Raw genomic sequence first — 15,022 nt, 5'->3', positions numbered from 1 at the left:
CCCCTAGCACCTCCACTGTCCCCACCTGCCCCAAATTCCCAAGGAGACTGGGAGCAGCTTTTGGAAGCAGTGGTTCCCACTCTTGGCTGCAAACTGGATTCACCTGGGGAGCTTTAAAAAAATATCACAGGCGGGGCGCCTGGGTGGCTCATTCAGTTAAGCGTCTCCGCCTTTGGCTCAGGTCACGATCCCGGGGTCCTAGGATCGAGTTCCGCATCGGGCTTCCTGCTCAGAGGGGAGCCTGCTTTTCCCTCTCTCTCTGCCTGCCGCTCCCCCTGCTTGGGTGCTCTCTCTCTCTCTCTCTGATAAATCAATAGATAAAATCTTAAAAAAATACATCGAATTTCAAAAAAGTAACAAAAATACTGAGTCTCAGGTCCACGCCCATATTCTGGGGCACGGTGTGGGCATCGGAATTTTTGAAAGCCCCCCAGGTGGTGCCAGTGTGCTAAGGGTTCCCAGGCACCCAGTACTGCCTTGTCCCTCCAACGTTCCGCCACACACGGCCAGAGAGCAGGCTTCAGCACACTCCCTTCGCCCCCTCCACTAGCGTGCACACACACTCACGCGCACGCACGCGTGCTCACACCTTCCCAGAGCAAGGGCACAGTCGGGGGTGACTCAGAACAAAAGGATGAGTGATTCACCCAGGGCTTCCTCTGCTTTGTTTTGTTTTCCTTTAGTTTTTTTTTTTTTTTTTTTTCCAATTTCCCCTCCTTTACTGGTGTCTGGTGGAAGGAAATGGGCTGTGGAGTCAGATCCCCAGGGACTGAAGTGCAGCTCTATCCTTCACCAGCTGGGTGACCTTGAGCTAATGAATCATTGGACCTCCCTGTCTGCCAAACGGGGAAAATAAAACTCTCCTCGTGAACTTACTGGGAGAACTGAATGAGATAACATATCAGATGGTGCCTGGCACAAGATCAGATGGCCAGTGAGCGGGAGTGCCTTCCTTTCTGCGCCTCCACCCTGCACGATCACCTCCCAGGAAAAAGAGCAGTCATGCCAACATTCCCACAGGCTGAGACTCAGCATCTAGCTGTGTCGCCTTCGGCGCGGGACTTAACTTCACTGAGACTCCGTTTTCCTGTATGTGAAAATGGGGCGGTGTTTCCTTTTAGGAGGAAATCAGCAATGCATGGAAGCCTGACACACAGCAGGTCAGGCAACCAAGAACAGAGACAGCGCTTAGGAACGCTTCACTCCTGTTAGATACTGGGACTATTAGTATCAGTGACCACCTGCCGGCAAACTGGGGCCATCCACTGGAGCCATTGGCAGACTGCGGATTCCAAACTAGCCGTCCTTGGGTGGGCACCCTTGCTGCCTGGGAGCTCTCTGCGTGCACTTCCAGGCACTGTCCTCAAGCAGCCAGGGGGCGGTGCTGGGGGGCCCAGCGGCTCCACACCCCTCCTGCCCCCTAGGTTTCTTTAACCAGATCTCATATCTAATGAAGAACGCCTAAGGCCACTCACCCCAAAACCAGCTCCTCCGAGGACATAGCATCCATCCCTCCCCTGCCAGGGCTCAGGTCATAGAACTAGGAGTCACTCCTGACCCCTCTCCTCTGCTCCTCCCATCTCATCCGGCGGCTGTTCTTTCCAAACACACCCAGAAGCTGAGCCCTCCTCAGGGCTCCGGGTCCCTCCAGGGTGCAAGCACGGCCACCTCTCGCCTGGATGATAGGGGTGGCCTCCTGACTGTCCTTACTGCCTGTTCTGTTCAGCACCTCCTGTGCTCTTGGGAAGCACGATTCCTAGAGGGGGGTCAACAGTTGCTTACGGAGCACATACTGTGTGTCTAGGTGCTAACAGCTCCGAGCCCCCAAGGAAACCCTCTCTCACCTCATCTCTGGCCCCCACCCCCTAACCTCCCAGGCCTGCTCCCTCCCTGCCTGGGAGACCTCCCCCCAACACCAGTGCCAGCTAACTTCCTCTAGTCCTTCCACCTTTGCTGAAGCAGCATCACCTGGGTGAGGTGCCCCCCCAGCCGCCCCTCCTCTTGCTGTTCTCCCTGGTGTTCGTACCCTTCAACACTCTGTATGATCTGTTCGTCTTTCATGTGTTACCCCCACTGCACTGGAAGCTCTATGTGGGCATGGTTTTGTCCACTTTGTTCCCCGAATCTCCAGTGCCTAGAACCTTCCACAAATACATGCACTGAATGAGTGGAATCTTTGTTCCAAAGTGTTTGGATTGGTTTTACACCCGGCCCCTCAGAACCATGGCCCTCGAGGTCTCTGTCAGTCCTCGCCTCTGTGCCATGTGCCGGGGGGCGGGACCGACAGGTGGCAGAGGTTCCTGCCCCCACCAGGCTCTACCTTCTCAGCGCTGCCAGCCTGACACGGGGTCACTTGATGGCTGGTGGCTGAGCTGCACCCCACACTCCCTCACTGCCTCTGCTCAAGTCTCCCCACACTCCCGGGGGCTGGCTGGGCCCTGCGTGGTCCTGCCGGCCCGCCGGCCCCCACGGCGGGCGCTCCCCCGGGGTCGGGGCCAGGTCGAGGCGGGCGGTGTCCCCGCCGGGGCGCGAGCCCAGCGGGCCTGACCCGAGCGGCGCGTGTGTTTGCAGAGGTGGTCGGCGTGGGCTGCGTCCTGGACGGGGTGCGCTACACCAACGGCCAGTCCTTCCAGCCCAACTGCAAGTACAACTGCACGTGCGTGGACGGCGCGGTGGGCTGCACACCCCTGTGCCTGCGCGCGCGCCCCCCGCGCCTCTGGTGCCATCGCCCCCGGCGGGTCAGCGTCCCCGGCCGCTGCTGCCAGCAGTGGGTGTGCGACCCCGACGCCAGGAGGCCACGCAAGACAGCGCAGCGCCACACCGGCGCCCTAGGTGGGTGTGGAGGCAGGCGGGGGGAGGGGGCGGGGGGAGGGGGAGGGGCCCTGACCCCCCCCCTCTGATTGGCACGCATGCGCAACGAGTCCCAGCCCCCAGACGACCACCCACTAGCTGTGCGACCTTGGCAAAGCCACCTGTCCTCTGGGACCCTATTTCTCCATCTGTCCCAACTGTTCTATGAGGTCCTCCCAACATAAAATGAGCAAGAGCTTTATAAAGAGCAAAGCCAGACACATGGGATTCATTGTTATCCTACTTAAGATATTAAACTGGGAAGTGGAGGTGCAGGAAGGGTGGGTGTGCAGGCACCCGAGGAGGAGAAGCAGGGAGACAAGGCGTAAGGGCGGGAGAGGGAGTGGGTGGCTTCTCACTATGGAGGATTTGTGCACAGGTGAGACTGCAGCCAGGTACACCAGGCCAGAGGAAGCCCTGGAAAGGGAGGACGGGGACAGGCCCATTGGTTTTACCACTGCTTACTGGAGTAGCCCAGTGCCAGCCACTTAGGAGGTACCAAATAGATGGTTGTCTTATGGATGGGCGGATGGATGGATGGGCGGATGGAGGGAGGGAGGGAGGGATGGATGGATGGATGCATGGGCAGACCAATAGATGGATGGATGGGCGGATGGAGGGAGGGAGGGAGGGAGGGATGGATGGATGGATGGATGGATGGGCAGACCAATAGATGGATGGATGGATGGATGGATAGATGGATGGATGGATGGTTGGGCCAATGAGGATCTGAGCGAGGGCAGTGGAAGTGGAGGTGGCAAGGAAGGGACAGATGTGAGAGGCACTGTGTGAGGAGTAAGACTGAGGCCATGGCATCAATCCACTGCATGGAGTGAAGGAGAGAGAAGGGTAGACAGCGACTCTCCGGGCTCATAATGACCTGGGAGAGAAAACGAGAGGAGCACACTGGGGGTGAAGAACTGCACTGTTTGAAAGAGCTTGAGTTTGAGGCTGGGGGCCCCGCCCTGGTATCGCCCAGCAGAGTTCTAAGGGTACTGGTAATTTTTTTTTTTTTAATTATAAGTGCGTGAGATTGCTCAGGGAGGCTGCGCCGAGCAGCGTTTCTCAGCCTTGGTACAGACAACATCTCAAACCAGAGAAGACTTTGTGGGGAGGGCTGCCCTGCGCGTTGTGGGATGTTTAGCAGCACCCCTGGCCTCTACCTACTAGATGCCAGGAGCACCTGCCCTCCCCAAGTAGCAACAACCCCAAATACCTCCAGATGTTGCCATTTGTACCCTGTGGGACCCAATCGTCTGGGGGAGAACCACAATTGTGGCCCTGAAGACACCACCATTTAAGGTGAGGGAGAGAAGAGAGCTGAGAAAGACGAATCCAAGAGGCAGGACAGAACCAGGAGAAAGAGGTTTTGCAGAAGTGAAGAAGGTGTTTCAGAGAACACAGTGGAAAGCTTGGGCGCTGGAGACCCGCCCCCAGGCTGTGTGCCCTCAGGGGCTCTGCCTGGGCCAAGGAGGAGGGCGGTCCTGCCCCTCCCCGCCTCTCCCGAGGGGCTTGGGGTGGCTCCCAGGGGCAGAGCCAGCCCCATGAAGAAGCCGCCCTGTGTCCATAGAGGAGGGGCCAGAGGAAGCTCAGTCCCTACCAGGCCCGCCACAGCCTCCAACGGGCAGAGCCACACGAGGGTCACGGGGGCGGGGCAGTGGCTGTCTGCCCATCGTATGTGGCCCGGTGACCCGTTCTGACCCAGTACAGCAGGGCCCCTGCCTGCTCGTGGGCAAGCCAGAAACCAAAGCCCTTTTATCCTCCTAGGCAAATCCCTCCCTCCGCCTCCGTCCTCCATGCTCACGCCCCTGGCTCATCCCAGCCCCATTCTCCTCTGCCCTCAGATGCTTCTCCTGGCTTTCTTCCGTCTCTCAAAGCTTCCCTCTCTCACACATTCATTCCTGCCTTGTCCAGCCCTGTTCCCTGCACACCTGTGAACTTGGAGGAGCTGGGCATCCAGCACTGCTCCTTCCTTCCCCTTCTCCTTCCTCCCTCCTTCTGATCCCATTAGGTGTCTCTTCTTTCCTACTTTTCCCTTTCCTCCTCTCTGCCCCTCCCCCAATCTGCTTTTCCTTTCCTCCCAGCTCCTGTTCTCCCCTCCAAATCACACTCTCTCCCTCCCCTTCCCTCTCCCCTCCTCCCCCTCTTCCCCTGCCCTACCATCTGTTCTCTCCTCCTCTCCCCCTCTGCCTGTCCCCTTCTCGGCTTCCTGTGAGTGCCCGCCTGCCTGTGTGCGTGTTTGTGTCAGGGCTGGACTGGCGTCCTCTTCAGATCCTTCTCTTGTGTATCTTGTGCCATCTTTCCGTGGGATCTCTCCTTTGTCTTCCTGGCTTTTTACCTGCCTCCGTCTTTAGCTCCATCCATTTTTCCATTGCTCAGAGAATACTTGAGCACTTGATGTTGGGATGCATACATTACCAGAACCATCCAGGACTTGGTGTTTAGTTGTCAGTCAAGAAACCATGAAAGCTCACATTTACTGAGCCAGGGCTGGCTTTCCGGCTTTCATATGTGTGAACCCATCTTTTCAGTCCACAGCCTTGGGAGGGAGATGAGATTATCAGCGCCCCCCTTGCAGGTGGGGAGACTGAGGCATGGAGGTGGGGGCTATCGGAAGTTGCCCAGCTACTAAGTGCTTGTGCTCAGAGCTGAACCCAGGCAATGTGGCTCTGAAGGGTGTGTGTCCCTACCCGCTGTGCCCTCAGCATCACCCAGATGAGATATCAGGCTCTAGGGTATAGACACTCCCTCTGATTTTCTCCAAATAAACTTGACCTCTGTAGGGGCAGGTACAGTATCTTTCATTCTTCAAATCCCAGCACCTTGCAGATGCCCGATATATACTCAATAAACAGGTCCTTTCATTGTCACACCAGCCATGAAAGGCAGATGTTTTATTCCAGTAAGGACACTGAGGCCCAGAGGGAATTATCTGGAACCACACAGCTTATAGGTGGTTGAGCAGGATTTGCACTCTGGTCCACCTCTCTGTAAAGATGGTCTTTCCTCCAGAGAAGTATAAGAGCTCAAAACAGGTCCTCCTCTCCCTGGGGACCCATGCTGGTTAGAAGCTGACTTGCCCTTTCGGGGGTGGGGGAGACAGCCCGCACCCCTCCCCTGGGAGCTTCAGGGTCCCTGACCCTGTGTGTGCTGACGGCGGCAGGAAGCTCACGGGGAGTCTGGTCCCCGTCCTCAGCGGCCACAGGTGAGACGGAGCCGTGGCACGGGAACTGCCTGGCCTACACGAGCCCCTGGAGTCCCTGCTCCACCACCTGCGGCCTGGGGGTCTCTACTCGCATCTCCAACGCCAACAGCCACTGCTGGCCCGAGCAAGAGAGCCGCCTCTGCAACCTGCGGCCCTGTGACGTGGACCTGCGTCCACACATCAAGGTCAGTGCACCTTCCGGGGGGGGCTGGGGGGGTGGGGAGGGGGGAGGCGCGTCGGACTTCCAGACGGACAGGCCCCGCTTCAAGCCTGGCCCCTGAACTTCCTCGTGGGGGCCCTTTGTGAAATGGGAACAAGTGCTCTCCGGTGGTGATGTGGAGGTGACCCTCGCTGGCCGCCACTCCCCCTCTGCTCCTGTCCCAGCACGCATGACAGCTGCGCTGGGCAGTCGGGGAGCTCGAAACAGGGCTCGGGACAGCGGGGGTCACGTGCCCGTCTACTGCTGGCTGCATAGGACGGTGGCCGCTCGCCGCATCTCGGAGCCCCAGGCCCCCCATCAGTAAAACACGGGGCTGGTCTCAGACATCTCCTCCAGCTTGGAGAGTCTAAGATCAGTAAAACAAAGGATCCGGGACAGAGTAGGTCACGGCAGTGAGAAATGGGTCTGATTTGCCTCTCTCAAGGCCTCCTGGCTTCTATCTTAGGACTGGTCATCTGCCTTGCATGGAAAAGAAAAAGAAAAAAAAAAGAAAACTCAGCACTGACTCCATTCTTGGAGTACTGATGGTTTCTTGGGGTTGCTGAGGAGAGGGGTGCCTGGGAGACAAGGCAGCTCAGCTTCCCACAAATCCTCCTCGCTTGCTGTCCCCTTCCCCTACTCCAGTGATCTCTGTGCCGGCCAGCCCGATCCTGCCACCTCGTCCTTCTTCTTCTCTTCTCTCTCTGATCAGTGACCTCGGCCATGCTGGCCTGCGTATTCTTGGTGCTCGGTGCACAGTAGGTACTCAGAAGATGTGGCTTTCCTGGGAGCATGGATGGAAAAGCGACCAGCAGCAGGAGAAACAGGGGCGAAGGTCTTAAGCTGGGTGAATGCCCAGGGCACTCGAGGTGGAGGGGGCTCTACCCCAGCGCCACCTCACGTCCTCGCTGTTGGCTCATGCTTCGCACCCAAATTTGGTTTTGTACTTATGAGCCTCGGATGGCTCCTTGAACCGTGTGAGCCTCAAGCCCCACGGAGCCTGGCTCTGCTCTACCCCGAGTTCTGGCATGTTGCCGGAACGTAGTAGAGCCACTCCTGCAGTGAGCTTAGTGAGCACCTACTGTGTACCAGGCACAGACTTGGCCTGTAGTCCCAGAAAGGGCCCTCCTCTTGCCTGGCCCACATCCCAGTGGAGGGACAGAGCTGACTCTACAGAACGCAGTCCGGTTGGACAAGCTATGTGAGGAGGGTGTGTGTGAGAGGCGGGGCGGGGGTGCATGGAGGAGGGGCAGGTTCGGGAAAGCGCATGCCCCAGTCGTGGAGTCCCGGGATGGCTCTGCTGCTCACTAGCCGGGACGCTGGGTGGACTGGAGAGGCGACACGGGCTTTCTGTGTTGGTACAACTGTGACGGGGTCCTGGGCATTGGCGAGGCAGAAATGTAGGCAAGAGGACATTGCGGGTTGCGAGGAACCACCTCTGCAACACAGTGCCCCGTGAGGTCCGAAGTTAGTCCTGCGTAATGTGGCTGCGTCTTGCTGTGCTTGGGGAGGTCCCTCCCAGCTTAAAGATGCCACAAACCTGAAGGAAAGGTGCAGTGGGCCCGCACGGTGAGTGCAAAGGGAGAATTGAGGGCTTGGAGGGAGGAAGGTGGCTGTTCATCCTCTGAGCATCCCAACTGAAACCTCCTTTCCTGCAGGAAGGGAAGAAGTGTTTGGCCGTGTACCAGCCAGAGGCGCCCATGAACTTCACCCTCGCCGGCTGCATCAGCACACGCTCCTACCGGCCGAAGTACTGTGGGGTCTGCGCGGACAGCAGGTGCTGCATCCCCTACAAGTCCAAGACCATCGATGTCTCCTTCCAATGTCCCGATGGGCCTGGCTTCTCCCGCCAGGTCCTATGGATTAATGCTTGCTTCTGCAACCTGAGTTGTAGGAATCCCAACGATATCTTTGCTGACTTAGAATCCTACCCTGACTTCTCAGAAATTGCCAATTAGGCAGGCACAAAACATGGGGCTCGGGGCCTGGCCCAATGTTTGTAAAGCCAACGCTCTGAGGACCACGGTTGAGCCTTCTTTGTCCACTTCCCACGGACTTCTAACTGTCCTGATCCAGATCCTTGGCCCCCTGTCCTATCTCCAGCCACCCAAATGACCCATTATGGTGCTGCTCGGGCCCAGAGTATGAGTCCCCTCCTTGGCAGCATGCTGCATACACTCCAGAGAAAGTGCCCATCTCCAATGATTCTGGACAAAACCCAAGCCTGTCCAAGTCACCGGAAGTCTTGCTGGATCTTGCCGGAGTCCCGAGGAGCAGAATCAGCTAGGCATTTAATATCACCCATTCCCGTTCTCGATGCTAAGCCACAAGACTCTTTGGGTCCATTCAGAAGGACAGATGGGATTTAGGACACTATCTATCATCTGGGCCCTGCCAAGGGGCATTCTAATAGATAGTTCTGACCATAGCACACGCAAGTAGCTCTGATTCTGGAGATTTGTGCACCCTAAAGTCACCAAATATTTGCCAAGTGAGGTGAACGGTTGTTTGGTTTTGATTTTTAAAGGAAAATTGTGTTCGTTAACCCAGGCTTTGTGGAGGTTAAGTCTCTCTTCAGCCCTGCCCTGTAAAGGGTACAAACTGGGCTCGTTCCGGTCAGAAATGCAATTTGATAACTTTCATTCTTATTCATGGGAAAAGTCTCCAGTCAATGCTGCAGGGTCAGGGCAGGGTCAGCCAATTTTCAGAAGAGGTGATGGACTAGCATGAATCTGCTGCTGACCCACAGGACGCTGGGTACTTGGCCAACTCTGCCGCACATCTAGACTCTCTCCCTGCTTGAGGGCTCATGGGAGTTGGTGGAGCCCCTAGGATGGCCTCCATGGCCCCTGGGAGTGGCATCCCGGGACATTCCTCTGCTCTTGCAGAGCCCTGGGAGGCCCAGCAGATGTCTGGGCCAGCCCCACTTGAAATAACTGACACGGTTGCAGGCTGTATGTGGGTCAAACCAAGAAGTGGATCCACTCGGCATCAGCCTAGGGCAGCAGGGTCAGGTCACATACTGGGCACAGGACACCTCTCTTGCTGCCACAGGGACCCTTTCCAGAGACTTCGGGTCTGTTGACCCAAACGACCCAGTTCTGGTGTGAAGACAGAGGCTTACCAGTTGTTTAGAAACAGAAATATATTTAACCGGGATTAAAAGCCAAAAAGGGGTTGGAGCTTAAAAGGAACAGAAAGTTGTTATGAGTGGAAATGAGGCTATTATTTATCTTATTAGTAGAATATAAATATTTACTGTTATAATTCTTTTATTTAGTACCTTTTGTGTACCAGACCTAGTTCTCAGAGCTATATGTGTGTTAGCTCGTGGAGAAGCTTCGCAATCATGCTGAAAAGTGCCCATTATTATTTCTGTTCTTACAAATGTGAAATGGAAGCTCAGAGAGGTATGGAGCCTTGACCAAAGTCGCCCGGCTGGTGAGTTGAGGAGCGGGGATTCTAATCCAAGTCCGGCTGACTTTCTAACCCATGTTGTTGCCCCTACGCTTAGAGCTTCCAGCCGTGTCGAGTAGGAAAATATGTCCGCATCACCGACTTCACGCTCTCGTTTTTCACTCTTTTTACTGTCTCTCTGGCTCCTTTCCCAAGAGAAGAGTATCTGACTTTCTGATAATTTAGGTGCCTGAACATCCAAAAATATATGGGCTAGACAAAAACCCACGAATCCCCTACCGATAGCCCCCTCAAATCAGAACTAGCTCTCATTGTGCATTTAAAAGACGATTTTGTTTACCCAATGCTGCGGATGAGGGAATGTGTGGGCTATTCCCCAGGGAATTCTGTGTGGTGTACAGAGGGATTCTGTAGTAGGACAAAAGGACTGGGAAGGTGCCCTCCTGACTGTGACCTCCCACTTGCTTGGCCCAGTACAAGGCATACAGCGGAGCTCAACACGTATTTGATGAATAAAAGAACCTGTGTATGTTTTCCTACTTTTACTCAGAGGCTCTCTTCTTCCAAAGGTACGTGCCAATCTAATTTTCATCAGCCAAATCTTATTTTAAGTATCACAGGGAAAGAGACATTTAATATTTAAAGAAATGTATATTTTTATTAAAAAAAAAAAGAATTCTTGTGTGAAAAGCATTCACCCCACGAATAGGTTCTCCAAAAAGCCCTTGTGTGGATCTATGTTGGATTTTCTCGGAGTGAAATCTATAAATTAAGAGGACCGGATGACAGCTAACCACATTTGAAATTCAGCAGAAACCCAAGAGCTAGGTTCTTAATGAGTTTGCATCTCAATTTGGGAAAATGAGCGTGGCTTCCAAGATCCTAGGAAGCCAGGTTGGAGGAATCTGGGATTATCCTGGGACTGAGTGGGCCAGAGTGGCCGCAGTTGGAATTTGAGAAACAGACCTGTCCTATGCAGGGGAGGTCTCAGCTCCATGTTTTGAAGTCACGGGGCAGGAAGTTTGGGACCAAAGTGAGGAAGATCTTTCTAGCAGCCACAATCACTCTGCCCTGGTGTGACCTACTTCAGTGGAAGTTAAGAATAATAATCACAATGCAAAAATGTCCCTTTATTGAAAGCTTATGTGGTGCCATTCACTTTGCTAGCTTTTAAATTATCTTACTAATTATCACTACAAGTGTGAGTAAGCCTCTTGTCCCCATTTTATACATGAAAAATTTGAGATTCAAAGAGGCTGAGAAATCAGCCAAAACAAGTTGGAGCCCAAATCCCTGTTTATTCCACTTGACCTTGCTCCCGGGGAGACCTCCAGGCCTCCGAGTGTCTCATTGGCAGGGCATCCAGTAGATGAGATAGACGGTCTCTCCAGTCCTTTGTAACTCCATGTTCCAGGACGAGGGAAAGATATGCTAAGGATTTGTTAACCTTTGGTGAAGAAACTCACATTAGTGCTTAGAGCGAATTTCTCTGGCATGCTCAGGTGGGGAGAGAGAGGAAACCTGCATTCACCAAACCATCGCTTCTTGCTAAACCTTTATCCTCAGCATTTGGGGAGGACCCCTGAGTGCCAGGCCTGGGCGAGGTGCTTCCTGGCTATACCTTATTTAATCCCCATAGCACACCTATGAGATATGGCATTATAATCATTTCCCTGTTTTAGAGCTAAGACACTGGGGCTCATAGAGGTTAAGTTATTTGTTCAGTGTCTTACCAGCTAGTGAACTGTGGACCAGGATTGCAAACCAGCGTCCATCTGACACCTGAGCCATCTTTCCTGACACTAAGCCCAGTTAGCAGGCCCCCCAATTCAAAAGGTACAAGAGATGCTTTACTGACAACAGGACAATAATTGCAATGTTAATTTCAAAGTGATTCAGACAGTGAGCAAAGAAAGTAGATTTTTTTTTTTTTTAAGATTTTATTTATTTATTTGACAGAGAGAGACACAGCGAGAGCAGGAACACAAGCAGGGGGAGTGGGAGAGGGAGAAGCAGGCTCTCCACTGAGCAGGGAGCCCGATGTGGGGCTCAATCCCAGGACCCCGGGATTATGACCTGAGCCGAAGGCAGACGCTTAATGACTGAGCCACCCAGGCGCCCCCAAGAAAGTAGATTTGAATGATATGATCCATCTGATATAATCTCATTAACATTGTACTGTGTTAGAGATAATGGGGAAGCAATGTAGCCCCTGACTATTATATCGAATTAGGTCACTGCTTTTTTAAAGACTTATCTTGATCCAAAGTAAGTAACTGCAATAAGCCTGCACAGCTGGGACTCATGAACGGTCAGAATGGTCACCTGTGTATCTCTGCACATACACATATGTGTGCGTATGTATATATATATATATATATGTATGTCTATATCTATTTTCAGACTGTGACTTCATATTTAAGTATTCCTACCACCATTTTTGCAAGTGACTAAAAAGTACAAAAGAAGGAATGTCTTGGAATTTCCCAATTGAGGAAAAATAGCACTTGGGCAATCTGTCATGTTTTACAACATTCCTCATTTTTCTCATGATTTGTGTAGCGTGGAACGTTTGTTCAATGTGAAGGATTTTCATTGCTCAAATTCCCCGTTTATGCTTTTCTCCTTAAAGCAATAAATCATCAGCAAAATCACTTCCTGGATCTGGTGGATTTTCTTGTACATTCAGTTATGAGGCGCAACGACAGAGTGTTGAGTATGTTCAATGAATGTGCAGATGGTGGAAAGTAGGTCCCAGATATTTTATGTATGGTAATAAAAATAGCTAGAAGTTTGGAGATGGGCTCAGAAAGATGAATTCTGGAATTCACAAAAGATCGGCACTACAAATGGGTCCAGGCTGGGAGACGCCTCCCGTAAACATAAAAAGGAAACTTCAGCATTCATGGGTTTATTCGTTCATTCACTGACTCATTTATTCAATGCCTTTCTACATCTCCAACTAGACTGTGGGTACTTTGAGGTCAGGGACTATGACTGCATCCTCTGGGCCTAGCACAGTGCATGGCACGTGTCAGGGACTGGGTAAGCAGGGGTTGGATGCATGGAGAGATGGATAGGATGGGTATCTTTTGCCAGTTGCCTTAGGAACCGGCGGGAGTAGAGAGAAGTGTAAGGAAGCTTGCGGGATAAAATGGAAACGGCTCTGACTTTGGGAGTCAAGTGAACCTTATTATACTTTATTCCTTACTGGAATGCCTCCCCGAGCCCCCCTGAGCCTCAATTTCCTCAGCTGTGAAAGGCAGAAAATGATAGCACCTACCTCGTGGTGGCGATGATGTGTGAGTAAAATGCAAATGGCGCGCAGTGTTAGAACAGAGCTTGGCACCCCATAAGCGCTTAACAAAACCAGTTATGGTTGGCTGATTTTCCGTGTCCTCGTGCATGGGGGATAATCAGCAAAACTATAGTAAAAATCGGAGTCCGTGTATGTGTCGGTATATATTTTTTTTTAGATCGTTACTTCACAGCAGCAAATATAAAGAAAAAGTGTCACCAATGTTCAGCGGAATGCTTTTTTACTTTAATCATACGCAGCTTGATCCCTTAACGTTTTTATTTGATGTCTTCGTTAGATGCTATAATTTGATTAAACACCCTGCTTCTTTAAGGCAGGAAAGGTGCCATACTTGTCTGTCTCCCAAACCAAATGTGTTCTGCTATGTGAACAGATGTGCATACAGCGGAGTACATAAGGTGAAAGACAGGTTTGATGCCCTCTGGTCAAATCTCCCACCTCCACTCCCTCAAAAACATTATGCTATTATAATAAAGTCGGGGTAGAGTCAATTCCAATAGAAGAATAACTGCCACAGGAATTCGTTGCAAAAACACTTCTATCCCGAAGCATACCTTTCTCAAAATTGGAAGTTAGATCATGGAGTCCTATAGATGCCCCAGATTAAGATGAATGTGTAGCTTTGGGGAGAACTTTCTCATGATTTATCAGGTGGGTGAAGTTTTAGGAACATGGGATTTGGGGGAAATGGCCAGAGCATTTTATTGTGAAGGTAAAAAAAGCATACGGCAGAGGTGCCAGTGTTCCTGATCCCCTCCCCAATGAAATGAAAATGCCAAAGCATCCTACATATTGAGAAGTCTAAGTTCCAGCTGAATCTGGGCTCTTTTCCAATACTGAACCGAGGAAAAATGACTTCTAAGGAGTTGAAAAAGCTGGCACCAGCCTGTGTATGTTTCCATATATTATATTCTGCAAAGAATTTTTCCAGATTTCCAAGCTAAACCGGAGTGCTCTTGTTTTTCACACAAGACTAACAAAGTGGATTTCTTAGTCCATCCCACATCAAGGTCGAGGAAGCAGCTAAAAGCGGGCTTATTGATAGCAATGAGAAAATGTCAGCCTGCCAGCAGAGAAGGAGACAGAAGAATTAAGAACCAGGTTGAAGATACGGTAAAACACAGGTCACCCGAGCCTGGGTGGGACTATTTAACAGAGCGACAAACATCTCCTCAAGCACTAAAAGCCTGAAGGGCATCTGCAGTTTCAGCCCCGGTGAACTAAGCTGATGTTCTGCAATCCCAAGACATCAATAGATGGTTGCATTTGTCATGTGCTCAGTGAACTGTTTTAAAAGGCAGCGAGGGACGTGGTCTGTTTTAGAAATGACTGGACAAGCCATTTAATCGTTCTGAGCCTTGGCTTTCTTATCTGTGAAACAAGGATCACTCATCCTCACAGACAAAGAATAAAAAGGGGAAGAAAAATAGTACTTGATAAATATTACTCTTATTAGAGGAAGTGTTTATCTATTTAATGAAAACCTCCTGTTAGGTGCTAGGCATTTGTGCTGGCCCTGGGGATAGAAGAGAAATCTCGGAGGAAAGGACGCCTAAGGTAATCCACATTACAGATTCCGCACGTACTACTGGGTCCAGCTCTGCAGGGCAACCTTGTCACCTGGCAGGTGCTTCCTGCAGAGGGCGGGGCATTAAGAAAACACTTCTCAAAGCAGAGGTGAGGAAGGCTCTGTCTTGCAACTGTGAGTTTGGCTGTCAATGAATTTAGCCATGCAGAGCACACGACAATTCACCTGTTACAACTACATCAATTGCTTAGAACCCCTGAAGCACTTATGTGGGGGGAGGGGGTGGGAGGAAGATGAACCCAGTCATAGTTGATTGGACAGCAAGTGGACACCTAAATCAAGCTGAATCAATGATTCTCTTTCCCTTAGGAGACACAAAGACCTAGTCGGTTCCATGTCCAAGAACCTGAAGGTCATAGACTTTGGGTTAGGACTAGTGTTTTATGCTTTGGAGATACACAGAAATCTTGGAAAGAACAAAGAATGAGGCTGATGTGCTCCCCA

The 15,022-nt window shown here is 51.9% G+C and overlaps 1 protein-coding gene across 1 annotated transcript in view; it reads left to right on the top strand.

Moving 5' to 3' along the window:
• The window catches only part of CCN4 (cellular communication network factor 4), a 36,554-nt gene extending 26,029 nt beyond the window's left edge, over positions 1 to 10,525 (top strand). The window contains exons 3-5 of the mRNA XM_036091137.2: positions 2,572 to 2,832; positions 6,047 to 6,240; positions 7,913 to 10,525. Coding sequence (XP_035947030.1) covers positions 2,572 to 2,832; positions 6,047 to 6,240; positions 7,913 to 8,212 — 755 coding nt within the window. The 3' untranslated portion in view covers positions 8,213 to 10,525. The remainder of the gene's footprint in view (positions 1 to 2,571; positions 2,833 to 6,046; positions 6,241 to 7,912) is intronic.
• Positions 10,526 to 15,022: the final 4,497 nt, after the last annotated feature.

This window comes from Halichoerus grypus, chromosome 5 (assembly GCF_964656455.1).
Source record: "Halichoerus grypus chromosome 5, mHalGry1.hap1.1, whole genome shotgun sequence".
Taxonomy (NCBI): domain Eukaryota; kingdom Metazoa; phylum Chordata; class Mammalia; order Carnivora; family Phocidae; genus Halichoerus; species Halichoerus grypus.
Note: the sequence above shows the minus strand (reverse complement) of the source record. Positions and strands in the feature narration are given on the sequence as shown.